This window comes from Osmia bicornis, chromosome 9, assembly GCF_907164935.1.
Source record: "Osmia bicornis bicornis chromosome 9, iOsmBic2.1, whole genome shotgun sequence".
NCBI lineage: Eukaryota > Metazoa > Arthropoda > Insecta > Hymenoptera > Megachilidae > Osmia > Osmia bicornis.
Window position 1 is genome coordinate 8,511,694 of NC_060224.1, and position 13,875 is coordinate 8,525,568.

General features: G+C 36.2%; 2 protein-coding genes and 1 long non-coding RNA gene across 7 annotated transcripts; 1 reads left to right on the forward strand and 2 right to left on the reverse strand.

Moving 5' to 3' along the window:
* Positions 1–142: 142 nt before the first annotated feature.
* LOC123988119 lies at positions 143–1,685 on the reverse strand. Its single transcript, XR_006829657.1, has 2 exons — positions 1,622–1,685; positions 143–1,198 (listed from the first exon to the last, which is right to left on the reverse strand). It is a non-coding gene; the product is annotated as an uncharacterized LOC123988119 (long non-coding RNA).
* A 141-nt stretch (positions 1,686–1,826) lies between these two features.
* On the forward strand, positions 1,827–8,834 carry LOC114878232. 2 transcript variants are annotated; one of them, XM_029191802.2, is made up of 5 exons: positions 1,827–1,915; positions 5,030–5,164; positions 5,267–5,550; positions 8,011–8,244; positions 8,319–8,834. In XM_029191802.2, the coding sequence occupies exons 1-5, from the start codon at positions 1,843–1,845 to the stop codon at positions 8,787–8,789; spliced, it is 1,197 nt and encodes a 398-aa protein (XP_029047635.2). In that variant the 5' UTR covers positions 1,827–1,842; the 3' UTR covers positions 8,790–8,834. The 2 variants fall into 2 exon arrangements, with proteins under 2 accessions (XP_029047635.2, XP_029047636.2); XM_029191803.2 differs by lacking the exon at positions 1,827–1,915 and having other exon boundaries at positions 5,113–5,199.
* On the reverse strand, positions 8,783–13,813 carry LOC114878235. Of its 4 annotated transcripts, XM_029191807.2 has the most exons (7): positions 13,722–13,813; positions 13,234–13,398; positions 11,514–11,734; positions 10,421–10,538; positions 10,141–10,278; positions 9,806–9,992; positions 9,046–9,748 (listed from the first exon to the last, which is right to left on the reverse strand). In XM_029191807.2, the coding sequence occupies exons 3-7, from the start codon at positions 11,524–11,526 to the stop codon at positions 9,704–9,706; spliced, it is 501 nt and encodes a 166-aa protein (XP_029047640.1). In that variant the 5' UTR covers positions 11,527–11,734; positions 13,234–13,398; positions 13,722–13,813; the 3' UTR covers positions 9,046–9,703. The 4 variants fall into 4 exon arrangements, with proteins under 4 accessions (XP_029047642.1, XP_029047640.1, XP_046142967.1 ...); XM_046287011.1 differs by lacking the exon at positions 11,514–11,734; XM_029191809.2 differs by lacking the exons at positions 9,046–9,748; positions 13,234–13,398; positions 13,722–13,813 and adding an exon at positions 8,783–8,835 and having other exon boundaries at positions 9,749–9,992.
* Positions 13,814–13,875: the final 62 nt, after the last annotated feature.

Consider the following 13,875-nt stretch of genomic DNA (forward strand, 5'->3'; position numbering starts at 1 on the left):
TGAGTTAGTTACTTTAAAAGTATACTTAAAATATAAGCATTTTATGAAATGCATATTACAAATAATATTATATAAGTAATTCTACAAGCACTTTACTTAGGAGATTATCCATTAAATAATGTTATATTCTTATACACATAAGGTTTTGATATAAATCATGTGAAGCATTTCTATTGAAATATAACATTTATAGCCCTGTGAAAAAACATGTTGATATATACATATAAATTTCATTAGTAATAATACTTCATTCTCTTTTATATACTAAATTGAAAATAATCATGAAAAAATGAAAGTTAAAATACATTTCTCAGTTTAGTGTTCTTTTGTTCTTTTTTGTTGTTTTGTATTGATTCATAAATTTAATTGTTTGGTAGTAACTTCATTCTGTAAATAAGTTTAGCTATTGATACATTTCATACCACTCATATGTACTTTAGCTTATTTATAGGACTCATTCAAATACTTCATAAATTGTTTTATTTAATAAGGTTCCAATTCCTATTGTTATAACTATTAACAAAAAGTGAAATGTTTAAAAATTATGTTGTTTAAATCTTAACTAAAAGTTTAGTGAATTATCTTACTGTATAAGTTAACAAATGTCATTATAAACACCATTAAAATGAGAAAAGTGTGATGTTTAAATGAAAAACTGTTACATACTGAGATATAGCTTATGAACACTAGATTAAAAAGCGCATTCTTAAAAGTGTAAATTAGAATATGCTTTTAAATAATAAACCGTGTGATTGAAATTATATTTAAAGTATTTTAATAGACATAGCTCATCCATATATTACACAATCACTTTTACTGTATTATTAGAAATTCAATAATATTAATATTTCTATCACTTTGTGCTTCTAACCTTGACAGTGTAAAGTTTTAGGTTTAACGTTTAAAAAACGAAAAACAGTTAGAGAATGTGTGAAACGAATTAATGATTGCAGGGAAAGAAAATTATTGTATACATAAATAAAAATATAAGAAATACAATATGTATATATATATATATATAAGTATTTACCAATGTAATCCATATATCTGCCCGTGTAGTACACTTTCCATTTCACTAATCGCAAATGGCTAGCGTGGTTTCCGGTTCACTTGTTTTGTCTCCCTTTCGTAACCGTGACCATAAATCGTGATTGCTTTCTACTTCTCGTATTGTTCAATATCAAGTCAAGTGTAATACCTAAGCATTACAAACTTTTTCTTTAATCAACAGATGTGTAATAAAGGTTAAAAAGTTTTTAAAGTTATATATCAATGCGCGTACAAATATTATGCATATGTATAGTAGCGATAAGATATTTAATTTGCGGAAAAAATTAAAATACTTAAATTTAAACCAGCAAGATTGAAAAACTCTGTTGACAATAATAGCGCGCAAACATTTGAAGTACGTATGTAGGAAATGAGCATGCGCGCGTAGATAATAATTTTCAAATAAAAAGCGCGCAACCATGTCGAAACTTTCAATTTAATACGAGGGTTAATATGTTATACGTCCGTAATTTTCTTTGGCATCCTCGTAACACCATACACGATGGCTGTAAGCGAAGGTAATGTTTGTCCAGTGAGCGGCACGAGGAAATGGGAAGAATCGGTCAGTTACCTGAGAAACACTCAAACTGGTAGCAGGACGATCAGTGTTGTTGATCGTTAACCTCAAAGTTCTCTGGTGTTCTCCAGCGGTCAGTAACGGTAGCGACAACTTATAAGGGATATAAAAGTGGTGGGATAAAACGTGTCAACAATGACAGACATTTAAAAATTTTTGAGTTTCACAGACTTTCTGCCACTCGACTGTCAAAATGTGCGAACAATCCGAATACGATGCAGTGTTTGCTGATGATTTTGTGTATTATTTGTATGACCGCAACTTCAGAAACTATCGAGGAAGAACGAGGTAAGAGATTGAAACACAAATAACTTAATAACGGTTCCCGCATAGGTATTTTTTTTTTACTACTAACAATAAATATTTAAAATTCATTTGAAATATTCTATTTTCTTCTTTGCTTCCTCTCTAACAATTAATATGCGACAACTTGAAGTAAAAACGATTAAACTTGGTACTATTTTATTAAAATTAATAAATAAATCTTCAATAATCATGTTCTGCTGCTATATCCTTGAGTACACATTGATGCTGTAATTCAGATAATCGTAATTACATGGTTACAGTATTTCCAAGTGAATCGCTGTAATTTTAGCGCGCATAAAGGATTCCACGGTTGTTTCGATCATGAATTATATTCGGAGGGGTATTCGTTATAAGGCGACGACAAGATCGTAAAAGTAGCACCATAGCGTCTCGAATCGGGACACGATCGTCATGGTAACCGCTCGAAGCCGAGAGCTATTGGATTAACGGTGAAATTATTTCATTCGATGGCCATCAATGAATCATTGCGGCATAGTTAACACAAATGTCTTAATGTAAGACAACGTTTGTATTCCTTTTGAAATTAGCCGATCTATTTTGCAAAGACACGACACGCGCGACCGTGAATCGCTGCGAAGCTGAAAATCGATTGTCCCATTTCTCTGGACCGGTTTCACGATTGTCAAGCAGGCCAAAACAAGTTTTCATTAATCTTCGATTTCGCTCGTATTACACGCATGTGTAGAAGATAATTAAACGAATTCCAGTTTAACCAAGTAGCGCCTTCGGTCGCTCTTCTTTTAGGAAAGTCTGTTATCATGACAAAATTTGCCTTCTTCTTTTCCTTTAGCCTTTCTACATTTTCTTTCAAGTTAATCTACAGACTTTTTTCTTTCTTCCTTACAGAATGAATTCGCACGAACCTCGTTGGCGTTTCTTTATCTTTTCATCTAGTCACGTTGGATAAAAAAAAAATTTTTTAAGAGTAGACATTTATTCTCACCTCTGAATGGCCGCTTGCAATTAATTATTTCCGTAGCAGTCTAAAGCTAAACGGTGAGATAATTAACTCGACGACAAAATAACGTTTCTCTGTTAAAGCACTGACCAGAAACCCGTTCCCGTTTGTGGGCGCCTGTTCTTTAATTGCGGAAGTGTGATGGGAAACGTGCCGTAACACCAAACACGGTAACGTTGTATCGGTTGTACATAATAATTATGGTTTCAATATTGAACCATGTATTATACACGCGGAGGAGAACGGTGAAAGCTTTTCCTGGTTGCAACTTTTAAAACATTTAAAGCAGGAACTTGCAATTTTGTGTCGAAAAATTTCCTCTGTAATTATATATCATTGCTTTATCATGTTCAAGATCTTAGAAGGTATTTAATCATCATTGTATAATACACCCTCCCGTCCACCGTTTAAAACAGAATACATACCTCGTTTAAAATTGGATCAAATGACTTCAGGTTTCTCGAGAAGCTATACAAATTAATTTACTAAGATATGTGCCTTTGTCGTTTTAAAAAATTAAAGTTTGCCGAAATCGGGAATAAAATAGTAAAAGGCAATTTTTTAACTTTTTTATCTGAACCTGTAACGAAAATTTTAAATGTAACATTTGTAAATTTAAGTATATTATGTGTATGCTGAAAATTTCATCGAGATCGGTCGATGCACTTAGAAGTTATAAGTAATTAAAATTTCCAAAAATCGCGACCTTTAATTACTTATAGCTTCTAAGTGCATCGACCGATCTCGATGAAATCTACCAAAGACATATTTTAAATTTTCGTTATAGGCTTACATAAAAAAGTTGAAAAACTGACCTTCACTACTTTTTTTCACGATTGCAACAAATTGTAATTTTTTAAAACGACAAAGGCACATATCTTAGTAAATTAATTTATGTAGCTTCTCGAGAAACTTGAAGTCATTTGGTCCAATTTTAAACGAGATACTTTGTTTTGAACGGTGGACGAATACTTTTGCGGCAGGGTATACGTAAATCTGATATTATCCTTATCTCTCTGGGACGGAGTTTCAAGCGAATTTACAGATTGTAGCGAGGATCATTGAGTACATAACGAGGTTTTGAGTCCTTTGGTGACTTATAGGTCGCCTGGTACACATGGTGTAACTGTTTAAACCAGGTTCGAGTTGCAGCCGCGTGGGGGAGTATGTGGGATGTCGCACACACTCGTACACTTGATAATCCTAGTCGACGATGCAATGAAAGCAGAAACCCTCTGGGGTTTTCGTTTTTTCTACCTGAATAACACGTGAGACACGTTGAAACGAGGATCTAGCTGGGTTTCTAATAAACATATTATGTTATTCTCGATAATATTATTTGCATCATTAACTGTGGTTCACAAGGGGCAGTATAGTTGTCCGCGTTTCTCCTCCGCAAGATCTCGCTACTTAAATAGTTCCATGCGAATCTATCCTTTCGACTTCGTACGCGTTGAACTTTCTAGCTTCGTCGAATCAGGTTTAATTCACCTATAATGACACCATAAACGTGTTTTCTCTTATCACAGCGAAATTACTATTACTCGAATTGGGAGGATATTGAACACCTGCGACTCTTGCCTGATCGTTTATTAGCCAATCCGTATCTTAGATTGAAAATCTTGATAAGGGGACTATAGCATTTAGACTTTCTGTCACTTTTATACAGGCTAAACAGTAAAAGTTATCGAAAAAATTCTTACGCCATTGTCTTTAATGGCCGAAAAAAAAAATTTTTCCGGTCTGACCGGAAATTACCGAAAATGACCGAAAAAGAGTTGGCTCTAGAGCGAATCTCACTCTACTTCACTTTAGCTTGTTTTTACCCTTTGTGTATTCCTGGTAATTAGTCTGTCTGTAATTAGTTTTAGGCGTAGTTGGAGACTTTTTCGTGTCGTTACTAGCGAAGAAAATGATGTCTACAAATTACTTCCTCTTAGAGTTTTTCTGATTAACTGTTACGTTATGTTATCACTCCTCCTAGTTACTGTAGGCGTAATACAAATGTAATTTTATTTATTATTTTTACATTTACTTGGGCTTCAGCCCAAGATGGCGTATCAGGGGAGACGCCCCCTATATTGCCAAAAATGTAATTTTAATTTATTTAATTGCAGTAAAGGAGTTGGTACGAGACTGGGCACCTCTGGTATGGCTTGCACCTGGTGAGTTGTTTCTACCCCTTGGGGTACCCGAGTTTCTCGACAACATGCAGTCGGACGACGATTACCTTCGCACCAGAATCGACGTAGGTAAATGATGAACGGAATACCCTTTGAAGAGACGGGTAGGAAAAAATGATCAAAGTTGTTTCTTCTATCGATCCAAATTCATGCGTTAATTTACGTTGGCAGAGATACTGCTGAGGAACCGATCGTCGTTCTTGTACGGCAGAAAGCCAGCGGGCACGGTGCCAGTTTATGCTGTGATCAAGAATTGCGCCACTTCGGACACTACCATAAATGTGATCAATCTAAAAACCATCAGAGATGAAAGAAAGTTGCGTAGAAAAAAAGATGAAACATCGATAGTATCAAGAAATGCGCTACAGACTGATCCAGATTTTGGATCGTCAATGATCCTTACCAATGATGTACCAGGTACAATCTGGAACGGTGCTACTAAAGCTGGTGCAGAGGTAAGTTCAACCTTTTATAATTCATACAAGGCGTCCCGTAACTCCCGGAAATGGGGGGTTGCTGGGGTGATTCTGAACAACATTTTCCGTTACCAAAATGTCGTTTGAAGTTTCGTTTTTGAGTTATTAACGAAAAACACTGGCCAATCAGAGCGCGTCTTTAGCGCGGACCGAACCACGAGAGCGTTGGCTTTCAGACGCGCTCGGTCGTGGTTGTGAACAAACCCATTGGCACAGCGTCGGTATCAAGCGAAGCGTGCGATAAATGTTATATCGTCTTAAATTAAGAACAATGTGGAATTATTCGTTAGGATAAGTTTCCGAATGTTCCCACCAAAATTGAGAACTCAGGTTCGGTATATAACCTAAATTGACTACCAGAAACCGATTAAAATTCGTTTTAGAGCGAATGTCTTACCGTTTTTGAGATATCGATGTAAGCAATTGTTGTACGGCTGAACTTTACTTTACCAGATCCAAAATTTTTGACATTTTTTTCTTTTAATCTATAGTTTTTGATGTGTAGAATCCAAATATGCAAGTCTTAACTTTAGGAATCCAATGGTTAAAAATTTATAAGCGTGTAAAGTTTGACACTTTTAGTGCATTTGCTACGTTACTGTGACGCCATATTGGCTTCTTGTCCAATGAACGGTGTCGCTAGCTGCAGACAGACGCATGTGGGCATAGACATATGAAATATAGACGGAGCCTTTCTACGAGGGGAAACTGATAATCGCGGCAAGGGGGGAACTCATCTGACTTCGACTATTTTCGTAAGCGCAGACTCGGGTATGTTCGGCTTTTCGCATCCGTACGATGAGTTGCATTGAACTTGTCGCAGTGAAGTTGGCTACAAATTCACTACGCATTCACGCCGCGTCGACGAGTGAATGCGTGGCCAACTTCGCTGCGACAAGTTCAATGCAACTCATCGTCGGTGTATGTATGTAACACTCAGTCCCATCGAAGTTGTCGCAGTGAAGTTGGCTACAAATTCACTAACGCATTCACGCAGCGTCGGTGAGCCAATGGCGAGATCGGTTCACCGACGCTGCGGCGTGAATGTGTTAGTGAATGTGTAGCCAACTTCGCTGCGACAAGTTCAATGCAACTCAGTGTACACTCAGTCCCATCGAAGTTGTCGCAGTGAAGTTGGCGCGCTAACGCCGCCGCGGCGTGAATGCGTTAGCGCGCCAACTTCACTGCGACAACTTCGATGGGACTGATCTATCTATCTTGGATTTCGCCCATAAAGGGCTGGCGTACTTTGGGGACTTATCCGTCCCCTTTTGCCCAACGAAAACTAGCGTCCACGCGCATAGGGAGATGTGCTGGCAGCGTGGCTGCCAGCACCAAACTCTCGCGCATTTTTGAATTTTTCTTACTCTTACATTTTTCCTTCTATTATTATCGTTACATCGTCATTCTATTTTAATCTCTTTCTCTTCTTTAGGGTTCGCTCGTCTGTGTATATGTGTGTGTGTACGTGTGTGTGTGTGTGCGTGTATGTGTACCTGTGTGTATGTTTTGTGTGACCCCTTTTAGTCGCCTCTTACGACAGGCAGGGGATACCGTGGCCGTATTCTAAGCCCCTCGAGCCACAGGGGGCCGACGATGGGACTGAGTGTATTATACATCCATGTGAAATGTGAGCCGAATACTACCGAATCTTGCCGGAATAAGTCGAAGTCAGACGAGTCCCCTCCTCGCCCCGATTATCAGAGCCCCCCTTACCTAAAGTAGCAGTTTATGCTCCGTCTATATTTCATATCTCTATGCATGTGGGTACCGATCACTTTAGCGGGTACAGTCAAACCGTAAATTTGATGCTGTCTGAGTTAGTTAGGTTTATATTTATTTTACAAACAGACTGTATTGCCCATGTGAGAACCAATCAGGTTATACATATAAGGAAATATGGCGTCACAGTAACGTAGCAAATCCGCTAAAAATGTCAAACTTTACATACTTATAAATTTTTAACCATTGGATTCCTAAAGTTAAGACTTGCATATTTGGATTCTACACATCAAAAACTATAGATTAAAAGAAAAAAAGGTCCAAAATTTTGGGTCCGGTAAAGTAAAGTTTTACCCTGAAATCAACTTTAATCGGTTTCTTGTAGTCAATTTAGGTTATATACCAAACCTGAGTTCTCAATTTTGGTGGGGCCATTCGGAAACACAGCCATTCGTTATTCATGAATAATGAATGCGTTTGTTCACGACCATGACCGAGCGCGGCTGAAAGCCAACGCTCTCGTGGTTCGGCCCGCGCTAAAGGCGCGCTCTGATTGGCCAATGTTTTTTGTTAATAACTTAAAAACAAAGCTTCAAACGACATTATGGTAAAGGAAAATGTTGTTCAGAATCACCCCAGCAACCCCCCCATTTCCAGGACACCTTGTATACGTTGGATCCGATAACAGGTGTATTTGAAAGGTGGAACTGTTTGCAGAAAGCTGGGGATTTTGAAATGAATAAGAAAAAAGGGAACAGATCCCGGAAGCTACACTTTCACGTGACCTATTGGATGTTCTATCCGTTTAGCGAGGGAAAGGCAGTTTGCGTTCTGGATCTCGGATTTTTTGGTAGTTGGCCGATACCTACTGTGGGCGGTATGTGCTTTGGAATGCTGAAGGAGTACGGGAACCACGTGGGCGATTGGGAACACATGAGCTTTTACTTTAAGGTAAACTCCCAGTTAGTCCTTAGTATGTTTTTGCCTCTGTACTGAATTGACATGAAATCATTTTTTAAATCTAGGATGTTAGTTACCCTTCAGCGATGTACGTGTCCGCTCACGATGCGGGAGCGTTCTACCGATACGACCTACGAAGCGGTACATTCGTATATGAAAGTCAAGAAACGAGAAAAGGCATCTTCCAGAAGCCTATATTCCCTGAAAGAGTATTCACTGCTGGTGGTTCTCATCCGATACTGTTCAGCGCGAGAGGATCTCACGGGCTTTGGACAGCGCCAGGGAAGCATAAGTTCGTCAGATTACCGCGTCTTTACGATGAAAGTGGTTTTGGAACCGCATGGCCAACGTGGAAGAAGATGGAATTGCTGCTGAAAGAGGATAACAGTGTCTTACCTAGCTGGATGACTTTCAAGGGTAAATGGGGTAATCCTAAAAGCAATTGTCATCCTTTGGCCAGGCTTGGTTTCAACATCTGCGAATTCGTTGACGGACCGACAGGTATACCCATGAAACGGTCGAGTTTTCGTTGCTGACGATCATTTCTTCTATGTATTTGTGTGATGTTTTCAAATGTATTGACTGTGAACGCAAAAATTGAATAATGTTAATAGCTAAGAGACATGTAAGTATAACGTTTGTGACTTTGCATCATTAGTACAACGTGTAATGAAATTTTAAGCTTGTTCAAAATTAGTTGACCAAACTCAATGATCAATTAATTTTGAACAAAAATACACGTGATAAGGTTTAATGAGAGATTATTGTTAATAATGGAAGAAACGTAGGACATTTTACATTGTTGAAGTTATTTATTTTAATAGGTTGTGTCAGTTCAGCAAAGGATTAGAAAACAGCGTCGTCAATCGTAAAGTTCACTTTTGATTAATGATATCTTTCTCGTGATAAGTTTATACTCGATGTAAAACGATCATAAAATACAATTTCGTTATTACAGATAGATTAATGATAGACGCTCAAAGGTGTAATAGACTTTGATATAGGCATTGCGTGATACGTTCTCGTTTAAGAAGAAACAGTAGGCAAATGCGGTATTTAGCGATTACTTGTTAATTACATATCTCGATGTGATCCTTTAAGAAGGCTGATTAAAAGAACACTTAAATTCTCACGTCGAGTTCGTCGTTGTAAGATCGTCGACGCGAGAGAAGATACGGAGTCTTGCAGTTGTCTTGTAGGCCTGTGAAATCAGGCCGAAAGCAGCATTTTACTGAACATTGCATATTTCGAAAGTTACATCGTGCATTTAAGTTAAGATTAATTCTATATTAATGTAACGGGTGCACATACGATCTCTTATAACTAAAAACAACGATCACGAATCATTGCTAATTGACTGCAACGATCACGAATCATTGCAAAAATCCGGCTAATCGCACGATTTAAGTTCGAAATAAGGAACGTTCTCGTGATTTGCGTTTATTCCCTGCTATTGTGTTTTATCCGAAATCGTTCTTGATTTTCCACCCCTCACCTGTGAAAAGAAACATTCCAGTAACAATATTGTTATCAACGAGATCTACTCCGAGACCTCATCCATGTTTGCTTTGTCCACTCCAACGTTGTGTATTCCATTCCTCAGCAGCGGTGTACCCTTGTCTTTTCCTAAAACGCGGGCGTTCAACTGAATCTGCAACGGGGTTCCTTCCTTGCAACACATTACCTGCACTTCCTGCTTTAAAATTTTTTCCTTATATGCTAGCAGCTCTATTTTTAACCTGTTACAGAAAAAAAGGAGCTTTTTGAGATTCTTATTTTACCAACTGTACAAACTATGAAAATAGTGTTTAATATTTTTAATAATTTATAAAAAAAAAAAAAAATAAAAAAAAAATGTAACTGCTTTTGCAAAACAATGTGTTTTACTTTAGGCCATCTTTTTCCTGTTTCAAATCAATGATATGACTATTAGGATTATGACGTCCGGTCGTTATTGCTGGGGGATTATTCTGTCCACCTTTGTGTGTACATGGGTTCCAAGGAATCGAGAATTCTACGTGGTATCTGAAAAGAAAAACAACAAAATCGGTATGATAATGTATTCGTTTTATTTATGGAACTAACTGAATTCCTTAGCAATTAATTTACAAGGTGTTCCAAAGAGGTTGTACACACATTTTGTTACATAAAAAGAAAAACAAAGAACCTGTGATTAAGTTGTAAAAATCCAAGATGAGCATCTATTTGTCCATGTCGTTGTGGTTGTATCATAATATTGTTGTCTTTCCCGAGACCGCTTCCCCCACTAAAGTGTACGTGATGCTCTAAACATAGTTTTTATTATTAATAAAAAAACGAAAAGGATAAGAACAGTATACACAAACATATCGGGCGTCTCGTATATATTATGTAAATTCACGATTAGAAGTACTGATATCGCGAAATACCCAGACGTTTCTGAGATCTCTTTTTATCTAAATGTAACGCGATGTAAACATACTTATTTACAATAACAGACATTAATGCTGAATGTTTTGATGTTGTAACATGTTAATGCAACATTGCATTATATTTAATTGGATGAGTGACCAAAAAACGCATCGACAGATAATATGTATACGTAACTTTAAATACTAATGGATTAAGCATGATAAGATTACAGGGAGTTTTAGAAATCGATCAAGTGTAACCACGTAAGTTTTCTGTTTATACCTGGACGGAAACATGTTCAAAGACAAGGTTGCATCAAATTAGTATTCTATTCGTTAGATAATCTCTAATGTTTACTAATGTATGTTCAACATTAGAATAATTGTATCAATTTATACAATATTATGAGTTTCTAAACATTGATTAGATATCGACTGATAACTAAACAAGGTCGTAAATTTCGAAAAGGTTATGATACACCTTTCATGTATCGACCTTGATAGTACACAAAGCTTACGCGGGAAAACTTTAAAAAATCGAATTCTTCGAAGTGAATAAACAATGAGAGGTCATTCGATAGTTGACATATTCGAAATGGCGCGCTTTCAAATGACCCAATTATGAGCGCATTCTAACCTAATACGTTAACCATGAACCGGCATCGGATCAAGTGTTCAAGCGTATGATTTTCGATGACAAGAACAATCGAGAATGATTTTTTAATCGTACAGATGGATTTACCGATGCTCATTCATAAATCATCGATAATAAGTCGTTAATTCAAAAAGTACAGAGCGATGAATTTTAATTACGTTAAAAGTGACAGGCTGAGATGGAAATGATTCTATCGTCAAATTATATTCTTTTACCTTTATCTCCCATGTTTTCTAAGACAGTGTGACAGTTGTACTCTCATACTACACACAACTAATTTAATATTCTGTAATTCAACGACTAAAGTCCTCTTCCATGTGTAGGTGTATGCATGTCACTTGGTGCATCAAATAATTTCATATGTCCCTACAGGTGGCAGCACTACTTTCCACCGATGGTAACATCTTTTTTTTTTTAAATTTCATTGTTGAAAATTCTATAAAAAATGATTAAAAATATGTTTCTCACGATATTGTAAAATCAAAATTATATTAACGATAACACACATGATATACTGATTTATAAATGAACTATTTGATGCACATTATCAATATCTTTTTTATAAACAAAATAGAAGTGGTTCAGTTTCCTATAAATTACAGAAATTTCAAAATTTCTATGACGAACAAAAATTGCATTCAAGAAATATTGAAATGTTACAAGAAACGATTTTCATATAAATCTTTTCCAGATAAATATTCTTGTATAGATTGTGTTTAAAATGCAGCGCTAGTTGCAATTTTAATTAACCACATGACATAATCACACTTGATTATTGATTATTCAGTGTTTTCATAGTTTCGAACGAGTAATGGAGCGTTGGAAATAACACGAACGGTATTCGAAATGAAATAATTGCAATCATTACTTGCTAATTCGTCGTGTTTTCTTAGAATTTTCAAATGATGATTTTCTTGAATCAATTTTCAACACGACAAACTGTTAACGCTACATCGGTGGAGTGTAAATTAATTAGCATTTTAAACGCCACATTTCAGATATACATATATATATAGATTCAATTTTATAATTTATCACTCGTCTGCAATGGAAACGTGCGAGGTGAACAGTTGTCACTCCTTTTTTTTCAATTCTACAGAGATACTTGCATACGTGCTTATTATGTTATCATTTAAACAGCAACTGACCCCCAAGAAATCTCTCGAACTTCTTATCACCTCATTTTTCACGCCAAAGTCTCTTTTATAGAAGAAACATTTTATTATAAGACTTTCTCCTTATGTATTAGGTAATAAGAAGAAAACAATAAGCGTAATGTTTCTAATTCAAGTTAAACGCACCGTAGAAATATATTTGTAGCATCGGGCTATTAGTGATATTCCTTAGTCGTTACCGTGATAAAAATATCAGGAATTAATTTTTTAATCTAACATTCCAATGTCTCATCGTTTACTTTGTAACTTTCTGAAATTAAATGAGATAAATCCATAACGCTGATCACTGCTGACCCGCATGGTTATCAAAGGATTAACAATTCTAAGAATTAATTTTATAATATAATATTTAGAATTATTGTCGACTCAAAATTATAAACTTTAATCAACAGGCAAGTTTATACCGAATAATTACTTGCGTAACCGCGTTTTACACTTGTGCACCTTACGTTAGGATAATTAAAGCGCGCATCTGATCATCGCAAGATCGTCGCGGTGATTCTTCACAGTCAGGTACAGACTAAAGCTATACGGTTACAAACTTCACCATGACCTTCGAGAACAATAAAGGATCACAAAAATCACGCGCGATCGGCTCGATCCAATATCGAAATTCGATAACTTGCTCGCCGCAAGAAAATAATACTGGATACGTTAGTTACTCATGAATTATTTCATACCAGTTCGAATCATTCGACAAACGATAATACAAATCATTTCTGGTCTTTTTTTATAACAGTACCAAGAGAAAAAAACTGACCTTTCGAATGATATATTATTTCTTCAATCGCTTAGGGCGTTGCTTTTTTTAGGATTGGTGAGAAGAAAAAAGTTTGATCGATTGATTTGGACAAACCGTTCCGGGAATAAAAACGAAAAGTCCCGTACGATTCTGCTCTCAATCATCTTTGATATCCGGTGACTCCTGAAACGTCCAAATAAAAACAGACAATTTATTATACAATATTTCGTTAATACACGGTGTTAAAACAAATTAAACTAAAGAATTAAAAATTACTTAATCCTTTTGTTACCGTTAAAATTTTCTTTCTTCTGTGTAACTAACAAAAATAAAATTACCACAAAATTCTCTTTCTAATAACTTTTTGCTTTTAAAATATTATATATCAAGAGTAAATTATTTAACAAATTATTTAAAAAAACAAGAAAAGAAAGGATAGAAGACATATTTATTTTACTGAACTTTTTTTACGTGAACCATGAAAACAAAATAAACATAGTACGTACGTCCTGGAACAGTTATGTAAGCAAGGAACATTATATCTCATCAGAGGCAAAATATCGGTGCGCTTCTCCCCGAAAAATAGACAACCGTTTGTTGACCGATGGAGGGAGGGAACCTTGGCTTGCCCCATCAACATCTTGCGAGCAGTGATTGCAA

Bases quoted from the DNA above. Each gene is read 5' to 3' on its own strand.
- LOC114878232 (XM_029191802.2), top strand. From the start codon at position 1,843: ATGCAGTGTTTGCTGATGATTTTGTGTATTATTTGTATGACCGCAACT. The intron at 1,916-5,029 runs GTAAGAGATTGA...ATTTAATTGCAG, and splicing joins AACTATCGAGGAAGAACGAG to TAAAGGAGTTGGTACGAGAC. The intron at 8,245-8,318 runs GTAAACTCCCAG...TTTTAAATCTAG, and splicing joins ACATGAGCTTTTACTTTAAG to GATGTTAGTTACCCTTCAGC.
- LOC114878235 (XM_029191807.2), bottom strand. The intron at 10,279-10,420 runs GTTCTTTGTTTT...TTTTCTTTTCAG, and splicing joins TTTTTACAACTTAATCACAG to ATACCACGTAGAATTCTCGA. The intron at 9,993-10,140 runs GTAAAACACATT...TTTCTGTAACAG, and splicing joins CAGGAAAAAGATGGCCTAAA to GTTAAAAATAGAGCTGCTAG.